The sequence below is a fragment of the Sebastes umbrosus genome, chromosome 12, assembly GCF_015220745.1.
Source record: "Sebastes umbrosus isolate fSebUmb1 chromosome 12, fSebUmb1.pri, whole genome shotgun sequence".
Taxonomy (NCBI): Eukaryota; Metazoa; Chordata; class Actinopteri; order Perciformes; family Sebastidae; genus Sebastes; species Sebastes umbrosus.
The window spans coordinates 12,872,796-12,885,006 of NC_051280.1; the positions used below are offsets into that span (position 1 = coordinate 12,872,796).

Genomic DNA, 12,211 nt, shown 5'->3' on the forward strand with positions numbered 1-12,211 from the left:
AATTTGAGGGCGTAGGTTTAAAGGAGTACGTAGGCTATAAGCCGTAGGTGGGTGATTTCAAGATAACTGACCCCGGGAAACATACATTGAACATTTGACCTATAGGGGGGAAAGCTGAGAACACTTTGAAAGATTTTGTTTATGTGTCATATTAACTGGGATAAAATAACTAGCTATAAACTAGCTAACTAATAGCTCCCTTATCTCGACTAGCTTACTGTCCCCCCTTAGAAAAAACAGTTATCAGTTTCCTCCATTTCTAGTTTTTGTGGTATCAATCTTCTCATCCAACTCTCGGCAGGAATGCGAAGATTTTGTGTATTTCCCAAAATGTCGAGCTATTGTAACTAATGTCAGTGTGGCATATTTCTGTGTTTAGATGCCTTTTCTTTGGCGGTTGTGCGTGTTGAGCCAGTTTTATCAAGTGTTGAGTGTGTGAGTGTGAGTTCTATTGATTGCCAATGAATTTTTGAATGTACCGATGTTGCTCAGCTGCTCTTAAATGTCGCCTGCTATCAATTTGCCATGGTGTACAAATGATGTCTTTTCTTGATCATATACAGTGAGTACACTGTCTATGTATATTTTTGGCACACAGGTGGACCTCTTGACGAAGACCTGTAATGTTTGTGACCGTGTTTTTGTATGTTTATGTAACTGTTTTCAGAGTGAGTGTGTGTTTGAAAGTTGGAGAGAGTGTATTCTGTGCGCATGTGTATGTAATGACAAGCATTAATGAGGATATACGTAAACTTAAATGTCAAAAGAATATCTATAAACCCTCACCCATATTATGTTCTACCTGTGACAGTGTGTCATGTGTAACATGCGTTCTGGTGTCCAACATTCATGTCCCAGGTTGTGTAAATTTGACTGCAAAATAAATCTATCTGTGGTTAATTGTTGTATTTAGTGGAGATTGTGCTTTATTTCGCTCAACTTTCCCATCCATTAATAAAAGAATTGATTGTAGATTTATGGTTATACTGTTACTTTTTATCATAAGTGGAAATGATCTTGTATAAATCTTTTTTGGCTGAATAAGATCCTTGTTTAAAACTAATGAACTTTAATATCACGATTATGAAGCAGACCAATTTCCTGCTTCTCTTTCCTAATTTTCATCCAAATCAAGGTACAAACAATGAGAAAACATTTTTGGCCCATGCCTTTTCTACCACAATCCTATAAACAGAAAAACAAGCAAATAATGTTTTGATAAAATGTATCACTAATTAATACAGTATTTCAAAACACAAAAACAGAGCAGCTATTACTTCACAAACCACATGTTTAATTTATTACTGTGCTTTTCCCTACAAAGGCTGACCCTCACTAGAAGGACAACAATGGAAATACAGTATATTCAAAGTAAAATAAATTGCAACATTAAATCATAGTGTGTACTGACAATGACCGTCAAGTTGCTTGATGGAACAGTACAGTGCATTATTCATGGTTTATGAAATAAAAAACTAGGGATGCATTGATCCCACTTTTTCTCCACCAATATTGAATACAATACCCAACACAGTTATTTTTTTCAATTAATTTCTTTATTAAAGAGGACCTATTATGCTCATTTTCAGGTTCATACTTGTATTTTGGGTTTCTACTAGAACATGTTTACATGCCCCCCCCCCCGGGGCCCACTGTTGTGATTGGTCAACCGAACAAAACTCGACTCGACCCGACTCCACTCTAACTAACTTTGTTTGAGGCCGTAGGTATTATGTAAATGTGTTACTTGGTGACTTCATCACGTTACAGAAGAAAAGGCGGGACTTAAATCAAGGCAGTTCAGGAGCAGTGTTTCTGTGAGGGAGAGTAACTCCCTTTGGCGTGGGCTTTGGGCTTTGTAATGTTGGAGACCTTTTACATGCACAAAAAAAAATATATAACACACTAAAGGAAAGGGAAAAATCACAACAGCATAATAAGTCCCCTTTTAATGAGTGCAGGTTTAACAGACATTTTCAAGGCTGAGTCACATTTGCCTATTCTTGACATTCTTTTGCAAAGGGTTGGTTCAACATTACATTGCAGGAAAAATGTAATTCTAATACCCCCCTTCATTTGTTTACTCCAAATCCCCCTAGCCCCCACCACCCCTCATCCACCCTCACCACAACTGGAAAATTCCCAACACAGAGTTTTGCACATGCAGATAGGACTTGAATTATAATAGGCTCTTTTCAAAGCAGCCATTTTGACATCATGACAGGGTAAACAGGTGTCATCGATAAAATGAATTATGGCCCCGTCGTATTTAGTGTGTCACAGCCATTCCAGTAAGCCAGTGTGCCTCAGACGCCAACAAGCACGACTGAAGAACACAGCTAACGCTCCCTTGTCTTTGTTTCTCGCCTTTTCTCATGTTTTAAACAGCATCTCACATATTACCTGTCGTTATCCTAACGCTTTGGGACCTGTAACAAAAACATGCACAATACCAGGGCCCTGATCCACCTAAATGGAACAGGGCTATCGATGTAATCTCATACCTACTTGTCATATTTTGCCACTTGGGCAGAAGCCTCCGGGGGCAGGCTTTTGCGTAGTATCTTTACACTGAAGGTTCGCACTTGGTTAATGCTGTGAAACGGTCGCGGTTAACGTTATAACACATGGCAGTTAGGTTTAGGCAATAAAAACACTTAGTTAGTGTTGGAAAAAACATCATAGTTTGGCTTAAAATAAGTACGCTTGTAACATAATGTAAGCTACAGATGCAATATCATGTCACTCAGAGGCATAGCATGAGATAACGTCGTTAATTAAAATCAGTCAACTTTTGGTTTCACACGGGATACGAACGCCGGTACCCTCAGTGAAAGTCCTGTGTTTAATCGTCCCATCCGCCCTTAGCAGACTTCTTGCTCTTAAATACTACATACGTTGCTCTGCATCTCTTACAGACGCTAAAGGTTTCCTTGTACAGTATCAAGATGTCAAGGGCCGCAAGCGTCCGTATTTGGCGCCCTGTGAGTGTCTGCAAGGGCCATCATTTACGTTATTAATTACACCTGTTTACCTTGCTATGACATGTCAAAATGACTGCTATAAAAAGACTCTATTATACATAACTATCATTCACATTTTGTATCTTAAGACACTCTCACTGTGTCAAGTTGAAATGCTTCGTTTAGTTATATGCGGTACCATTTTGATGCCACTTTACCATGTAAATGCCTGGCACCCTGTATCGTATCAATTTGGTATCTACTCTAGTGCAACAAATGTGCCAAAAAAAGCAGGATTATCACATCTGGCAACAGCATAAAAAAATGACAGATGAATGAAAAAAACAAGCTTATAAATATTCACAAATACTGTGTTTCAAAGATGGCTCATCAAAGCAGAGAACTCCTCAAAATAAGAAGTCTTTTAAGACATGATGTACCCAATACATGAAATACATGGCAGCTTCACACACACACACACACGCACACACACACACACACACACACACACACACACACACACACACACACACACACACGCACACACACGCACACACACACACACACACACACACACACACACACACACACACACACACACACGCACGCACACACACGCACACACGCACACACACACACACACACACACACGCCTTTAATACATTTGCTCAGGTCTCTCTGGATTTTCATGATTGAAAATGTCTCTCTCTAGCAGCAGGTGAATTGCTGCAAAAAAAATCAATAAGCACATTCAGTCCATATCAGTTCTGCACATATTTCCAGCCTGCACTGAAATAGTGTGACTGCTTCTGTTCAGTGCAGCACAAAACAATTTGACAAGTCAAGCATGTTACAAATAATTTAGCCAAGTTCAAACATCCATTGTTCCACAGCCGTTTCTATATAATCCTTCGACATTTGCTCATTTTTGTACTCCAAACTGTGAACACAACCATGTGAAATCCTCCTCCTACGAGTTCCCGGGCCAGCTCTGTCTGTGTCACCATGACATCCTTACAAATCAAGCACCAGTATTCCTTTACTTTTTAGTATTTTTTGGTTGCAACCATTATAGAAGAATCTGTGCTTCTGTGCAACTAATCTGACACTGATATAATGCAACATTTCCTCACTCACTCACAGTGTTCATGATGCTCCTCTCACAGAGGGGCTGTTGTTGAATTAATGTCATCAGCAGGCTGAGAACTGCCTCTGATAGGTTGCTACACATTCTCACAGCAACTTGTCTCTCATGGATGGTCTCTTAAAAATCATACTGACGAGATGTTGCCGCTAGAAGGAGGCCGCCCGCGGGCTTGAACTGTGATCTGAGTGATGCTTCGCTTGGCTGGGTTCAGATGATTTTGATTGTGACACTTCCGCAGCCATCTCCGCAGCTCTGTTTGGACCTGCAGACAAACGCATACGTGCAGAGAGGAATAGTCTTACTGGTTTTGTTAAAGCCACTAAGTGTACAATGTACAACTAGCCCCAGTAGCAGTATCAGAAAATACACTGTGGCAGATAATGTAGCAATACAAACTTGTAGAAAGGTACAGATGTTAGCTTTATCTAGTTTGTTTTTGTCTGTCTATTATAAATGTTCGTAGTACATTTGTATCACAAAACCGTACAGTCACTTACCTCTCCATTCATGAAACAGTAAAGCAGTGCCACCACAAAACCCTGCAACACAAGAGACACAGCGACTGTTTTAAAATCATAACACTAGAGACTCCACTTAAATAACTACAGTCATTTAGTAAGTGCTGATTGTATGTGTAGTCAGCCTTGAAGATAAAAGTTTTAAGGTACATTTTTCAGATAATGCAATTTTGGAAAATCAGTCCAGGATGTGGTCTGATTTTAATCTTTAACTAAATTGTTTAGGTTGTTCCTTAAAGGGGACATATCATGCTCATTTTCAGGTTCTTATTTGTATTTTGGGTTTGTACTAGAACATGTTTACATGCTTTAATGTTCAAAAAACACATTATTTTTCTCATACTGTCTGTCTGAATATACCTGTAATCACCCTCTGTCTGAAACGCTCTGTTTTAGCGCCTGTCTCTTTAAGCCCCCCTCCTGAATAAACCCTGTCTGCTCTGATTGGTCAGGGTTTTCTGGTATTTTGCATCTGCGCTGTCGCCGTCTTCACAGCGTTACTGCAGCTGGGGAGTCACTGTGTGTGTTAACTACACAGAGTTTAGCGACACTTCTACCGGTGACTGTATAGTTGTGACATCACAACCTTACGGAAGTCCTGACGGCTCTTTTAAAAGGCACAGTTTCTGGATACAGCTTGTGTGCATTTCTCTGTGGATTGAGTGCTTTGATACTTTCACAGTATTTACATCGCCTAGACCTGCTTTATAATCAAAAAAGACATCTCACTACAACCTTTATTTTACACACTTCAAGTGACAAATAAGAAGATATTTGAAAGTATTGATATTTTTCTCTCATAATCATTTTAATAAGTAATAAATATATACATATTTAGCTCTGAGATGCAGACCAACATCCCTCCCTCCATTGTCATCTTTCTACTGTCAAATGTTTAATGAAGACATCAAAAAATGCCCACAAATTAAAGGTAAAGTGTTACAAATTATTTTTACAAAATAATTTGAATTCAAATAGGAAGATATATTTTGACATGTCACAGTAGGAAATGGCTCATGGCTGACTGGGACACTTGAATGGAGCAGAGGCATCATTAGTGTCATTAGTAACACCGGCGCTTTTGCAACCATGACAAGTTAAAATGTCTGCTGTGAAAAAGAACTTGGGAGCATCCTATTGTAAGCAATTCATCTTCGGTAACTTTTTGTTATCATTTGTCTTAATTTAGTTTTTAAGTCTTGACTCTTTGTTGTGCTCCCTCTCTGCTGTTTTTCTACCTGAAAGGATCCCAGGCCCAGCTCGATGTAGAGTCTGGCTGCCACTCCAGTGTTCTCGGGCAGGAAGGCAAATACTGTGTAGTGCATCCCAAACAGAGGGATGAGGAACAGGGTGGACTTAGCCAGCCTCCTTGGGGAACAGAGGAATGAAAGAAAAAGAAAGAAGAAAGGCTTGACATCTGACCAGGTAATGTAGAGGCACAACCTCGGGCTAATCCACCCTGAAAACACATTTTCTCAATTAGTTTCGTCCTCTGAGTGATTGGTTTTTCAAGAACACAATCTTCTGGCTTCACATGAGAGATTTCTGTATTTTTTGTTTTATCTTTTTAGTAATTTGAAGTGGGTGGGGCTCATTTGTAAAATGTCATATCACATACTTGCATGCACCAAACAGGATTTAGCAACTTTGAATCAAAATGTGATTGTAAACTAGTATTTTTGCCTGGCCAATGTTAATCAATCTGATGATGTCTTGATAAATAATAAATAACAATGTTTCTTTTCACTCTGAATTTGATTGTTTCTTATTAATATTTAATGTTAAAGAGAAAACCTGAAGATCTGAATGTTTTCAGGAGCTTTAAAGTAAGATGCATCATCTCAACAACAACAATCTGAATATAATAGCTTTTCAGTATGAAATATTCACCTTTATCAGCGTCAGTCTAATCAGTGTTATAGTTTTAAATGCCAGAATGCATTATTCCGCCAAGTTTCATCAAAGGTAGAGCGGATGTGGCTGATATCAAATATTTATTCAACAAACTGACCTTTAAAACAACTCCGTCATCAGTGGAAAAGATTAAAATGTCAAAATACAAAACCCTGATGCATTGTGCTCAGAGTTTAGTTCAAATCAGATCTGTGATGTCTGTATATCATGTAAATGTTGTTTATTTAAAGGAACAGTGTGTAGCATTTAGGGGGATCTATTGGCAGAAATGGAATATGATATTAATAAGTATGTTTTCTTTAGTGTATAATCACTTGAAAATAAGAATTGTTGTGTTTTTGTTACACTATGAGAATAGAGCTGGCCACCATGTTTCTACAGTAGCCCAGAATGGACGAACCAAACACTGGTTCTAGATAGGACCAATCACGTGTTTTGCGTCGGCCACCGTAGTTCTTCAACACACTTGGCACTCAGTACAAGTTTCCAGTCGGTTGCAATATGCACCTCACCGCTAGATGCCCCCAGATCCTTTACACTGCTTCTTTAATTGTGGAGACATTACATTACTGCAACAACTTGATGCAAGTCATGTGGTTTAACTCCACCTCTGCGCTATATCCCACAAAAAAATCACAAAATCACAGGTTAGTACCAACACGTTCTCATCCTAACCCCTTGGCGTCACACCCCTTGACGTCACTCTATTTTCGGCATCAAAACCATTATAAATTAGTTACCCTTGGCGACACTTGAGGATTAACCAACAAAACCACTTTCGTTAGGTTTAGGAAATAAATAAATGGTTGGGCTTAAAACTACTATGTCTGTAGAGTGAAAATGACACTGAACGTCGTGAACACAGGACACGAACAAACAACTGCTTGTAACGTGACGCACGGGACACGAACAGCGGTCTCCCGGATGAAAGCCCTGTGTTTGTTGGACCCATCGACATCCCCTCCCATCCGCCCTGGGTGTCTGTTTCGCTCTTTAAACTATGTCACCACACTTCCGGCGCACTTTCTCAGAGCGTTTACTGTTGCCGCTGAATTTAGAGCCCTGGGAACGAGAACGGGCTGTTAGTACCCTTGTCTTATTCTCTTAATCTTCTTTTTCTAGGGTTTAATCTTTCACAGTCTGTCACAGAGATGGTAAATGAGCTGGGCATATATCTAATGATCTAGACCCACAGCCGATTCAAGGCATAATCTATCACAGATCAATCAGCAGTTAATTGCCTTGTTCTCTGATTATTATATCGGATTCAAAGCTGTCACAAAGACATGACAAAAGTTGTCTAAATATTCTAAAGAACCAAAATAATCACTTTGATCTGAAATGACATCACCGCTTTGGTTGCTGAAAGATTAGTTTTTTTATAAGAAAAGGTTGGATTAGTTCCAGGCCTATAATAGGATTGAGTTCATTTTATGTCACACCTGGGATTTGTGCCTTTGTGTTCATGTGTCTGAATCAGATTGAAGTTTGTAAGACAGAGATGAAGCTTTCAAAGCGTGAAACATTCATTGAACCGGTGGAACAATCCTGTCGCACGGCGACGGAGGAGACATCTATTTCTGGTATCCGGTGCTATTTTTATGTGCTGTTCTCATTGTAAATTAATTCAGCTGAGCTGGAATCTGAACCAACCAAATGTCAAAAGGAAGGAAGGATTCACTCAGGTAAAGCAGGATTTCTGGGCTCCAAGAGTAGATTCATAGACGCAGCATTTTCACTCTTAAACTGTGAGGAAGACTTCAGCGTTTTATCAAGGGATTTCTTTCCCTCTTCATAGAAAACTCTTCAAAGAAACTGCCATCCATTTCCGACATATCAGTTTCTTACTCAGCAGTTTTACCTCAACACTGAACAATTGCTCCACAGTTTAAAAGAAGCTCTTACAAGACTTAACTTTGTCTCCAAATGTATTTTATGGAGAAAAGGAGGGTCTGCACACTTCTAGTGCAAGCAAAAAGAGGCGAAGGCCCTCCTCTTCCGGTAATCCGGAAGAAAAAATAAATGTACAAAATGTTATGGCAATCCATCCAGTAGTAATAGTTGAGATATTTCAGTCTGGACAAAGTGGTGGACCATTACAGTAGATTTGATGTTTGTGGTTTCTATCGTTGTTTGTCACTAGTGTTGCACAGACTACTACAATATCAGCATCTGGTCAGGCAGTGTCCTTTAAAGGGTTAAATTAATTATTTTTTGGCTTTGAACTCAATTATTTCTGAATATTTTCTGTGTGTGAACATGGTTTCAATCTTTACACCTATTGGTTTGAGGTGCTGGCTCGCAGGCAGACATCAAAGAAAGAACCCTTATAAGTCCTCTCACTTATAACTCCCACGTAATCTGGATAAAACCCGAAATAAAAGATTGCATCAGAGTTATGATTGTGCAGCTTTCCCCTTATTCTTTCAATCTTTCTTTTACTAGAAGATTTTTTTTTTTTTTTTTTTTTAACTATAAGATTGAACCTTTCATTTTTCACAGTAAGAAAAAACATTAATTTAACAGATTATTAAAATGACTGTTCTTTAAAAGAGCATAACTTACATTTTAATTTCAATGCTACTGCCATAATTATTATGTATCTCATATCTTAATAAAAACAGGATCATAATATAAAGTGTCATTCTTCAGTAAGTGTCATTATGCAATACAAATCACCAAGACTGTAAACTCCCCCTTAATTATTTAATTTATAAATATAGAAACTGTTTTTCACCTTTCTATTCATTCTGTATCATTTATTAAAAAATATTAAAATCTTTTCTTCCAAAATATCTAAATGCCAGAAAAAAACTAAAGTAAACAAATGCAGATGATTGACACATATGAAGCCTTTTGTTAAGTTCAGGCAGAGCTCTGAAGTCGTTCCTAATTGACTGGCATCGGCTGCTTCTTTCTTCCCTCATAATCAGTGGTCCATTCATCAGCTGTTTGAATGTTACCTCCCAGCAGGTAGCCAGTGTCATTATCAGAGGCAGCCTTCATAACCTGACTCTCCTCACTAGTTGCTCTGCTCTTGCCAACGGTTTGCTGCTGCAGCTGCATCCATCACCCCAAACGCTTCTCACCTTTGCATTGTGTTGAAGCCTTTGGTATTGCTTTACTAAGATATAATATTCATTCATCTATTTGTTTGTTAGGAGGGAGTAAGTGCAGCATAATCCTTGTTGCTCTGTGAAGGATCTCTGAATTAGTTTCTGATTGTTTGTTTGTTTTATATGAGGGACCATATTTAATGTCTTGGTCCAGTTGTGTTGTGACTCACATAAAGTGTCCGGTGTCATTGTTCCCGGCCATGGCTGAAGATTTAAGCTTTTGAACCAGGATCCGGATCACGTTGATGAAGATGACTATGTTGATCTGGTAGAAATATATGCAAAGTATGCACAATTACCCAAATGACAAACACATACAGTGCAAATAGTGAGAGAAAAAAATATATATATATATATATTTATATACAGTATATATAAATAATGCAAAAAACAATTATTTAAACCCATTATAATCCCACTCAAACAAAGCAAACCTTAATTGATGAGCTATTAGCAATTGACCGTTGGCTAAACCCCTCCCCCGAGCAGTGATTGTCCAATCATAGCTTAGCCACCATAATTAGACATGGTGTACTGTTGACACAACGTAGGGCTGTAGTAAGAGCCATGAGTTTACTTTCCATGATCCAAAACAGCTTTCCGGGTAAAACACGCAACAGTATGAAGTATCCACTCGATTTTTCGCAGTTCTGGTATGGGTTGGTACGTGTTGCGTGCAGTACATGCTGACTTATCAGACTCGTATGGGCTCTGAGAAAATCGTTGCGTTATTTTCGTACCGCATCCAAACAAGTGATTAAATTTACATGCACACTAATATTCCACTATTATTCCGAATATGACAATATTTCAAATTTAATCCGGGTCATGTAAACAGCTTATTCCATTCGAATATTCTGAATGAGGTCTTATTCCGCGCATTTTCCGATTAAGACATGCAAGATATGCTGATATTATTCGGGTTTTAAGAGCATTTCTGGACATTTGGAATATGGGTCTCAACTGAGGTTTTTACGGTAGTTTGCGGCACACGGCCTCTTGCCTGTTTACGTCCAGCTCTCTGCGTTGAACGCAAACCAACTAGCCGACAGTTTGCAGAGATGCATGCCCAAAAGAAAAGCCCACATTTCTGGTTGGAAGGAGAAACACACCTACTTTTAAACATGAAAGATTTGGATATCAACAGGTTCTTGGATCTGTGCAAACATCACAGCACCGATCTTTTCAAGAAGGAGATTGAAGGAATAAAAGAAAGAGGCTGTTCGCCCGGTCAAACAAGTTTTTCCACCGATTATGTTAATAGGAGCACGGCTGATGGTCGACGGGAATATTAATGAAATATTCATTTCCATTAGTCATGTAAACAGCTTGGTAGGAATATTGTCTTTTTCGGAATAAGGGCAAAAAAGAATATTTTGTGTATGTAAACATCGTATGTTCGAGTGAAATAAGGAAAAATGCATGATCAGACTTCAATTAAAATACTGGGACTAACTGGATCATCTGACTCTTTGCCGGGGACATGAGCAGCTTTAGCCTCAGTCTTTTGGCATAACCATCAAGTGAAAATTTAAGACCCCCCCTCCACTCTTGTCACTGTCACAATCAATTAGTAGAAGTGCAGTTTCCCTGCTCTCCACTCACCAGCAGCGAGCCTGTTATTGGTCCTTTAATAATCCACCAAATACCAACATTGTCTGTGTCATCCCAGCAACTGCAATTAAAGCCAAATTCAATTAATTAAAATCATGTTACACTCAAATCAAAGTACACTGGAAGAATTACTACTACTACAACTGATAAAATGCAGTTATACAATGTTAACATAGCAGTGAAATTATGAGGAAAATATAGAGCCTTTTACAGTTTGCAAACAATGGTGATGTGCGCACGCAGTTTGGCAATGGAAGTACGGCGAGTGCATTAGCTTGTTAAGCTATGCAAGGACATTAACCACCTAAGATCGTGAAAACAACCTAAACAATTTGACTTTCCACATCTGTGTGCTATTAGTGAGACAGTAGAAGACATTAGCAAGTGGCCCAATATTCAGTGGCCAGATATACTGTATACCTCAGACTTAGACTCAGAGTATTGAGTTTTAAAAATGGGCGCTACAAACACAAGCATTTTTCATCGTGTCCTCAGTCCAGAGAACACATTTAATAGCTTGCAGCCATTGACACTGGCGGGGTTTCGGTTTAATGAGTGACCGTGTTAACAGGTGACTCTTAGCTGAAAGTGTTGCTTATAGTGAAGGAAGCTGTTGAAAACACGAACTAAAGCCTTCAATCTATTTCTGTGTAATCTAGGCCAACAATTTGCATAAATTACTACGAGCAACCACAGACGCCTTCGGCCATAAGTCACCAGTTAACACGGTCACTCGTTAAACTGAAACATCTGCTGCTCGGAAACGGTCGTAATCCTGTCGGGATTCTGTAGAACTTGAGTCTGCTGTTGGAATATCGATTCTCACAAATTAACCATTTTAATCAAATGTGTAAAGCTTGCTAACTCGTCTGGATGGCTGGAGTAAAATGCCACTTCCGTTGCCAACATGTGCATGCATATTTTTGAAGATGTAAAAGG

At 38.9% G+C, this 12,211-nt stretch overlaps 1 protein-coding gene across 1 annotated transcript in view; it reads right to left on the reverse strand.

Moving 5' to 3' along the window:
- Positions 1-3,547: 3,547 nt before the first annotated feature.
- The window catches only part of LOC119498155 (vasoactive intestinal polypeptide receptor 1-like), a 32,101-nt gene continuing 23,437 nt past the window's right edge, over positions 3,548-12,211 (reverse strand). The window contains exons 9-13 of the mRNA XM_037786722.1: positions 11,264-11,333; positions 9,829-9,923; positions 5,867-5,996; positions 4,608-4,649; positions 3,548-4,372 (exon numbers count right to left, since the gene is read on the reverse strand). Of these exons, the coding sequence (XP_037642650.1) occupies positions 4,235-4,372; positions 4,608-4,649; positions 5,867-5,996; positions 9,829-9,923; positions 11,264-11,333 (475 nt within the window). The 3' untranslated portion in view covers positions 3,548-4,234. The remainder of the gene's footprint in view (positions 4,373-4,607; positions 4,650-5,866; positions 5,997-9,828; positions 9,924-11,263; positions 11,334-12,211) is intronic.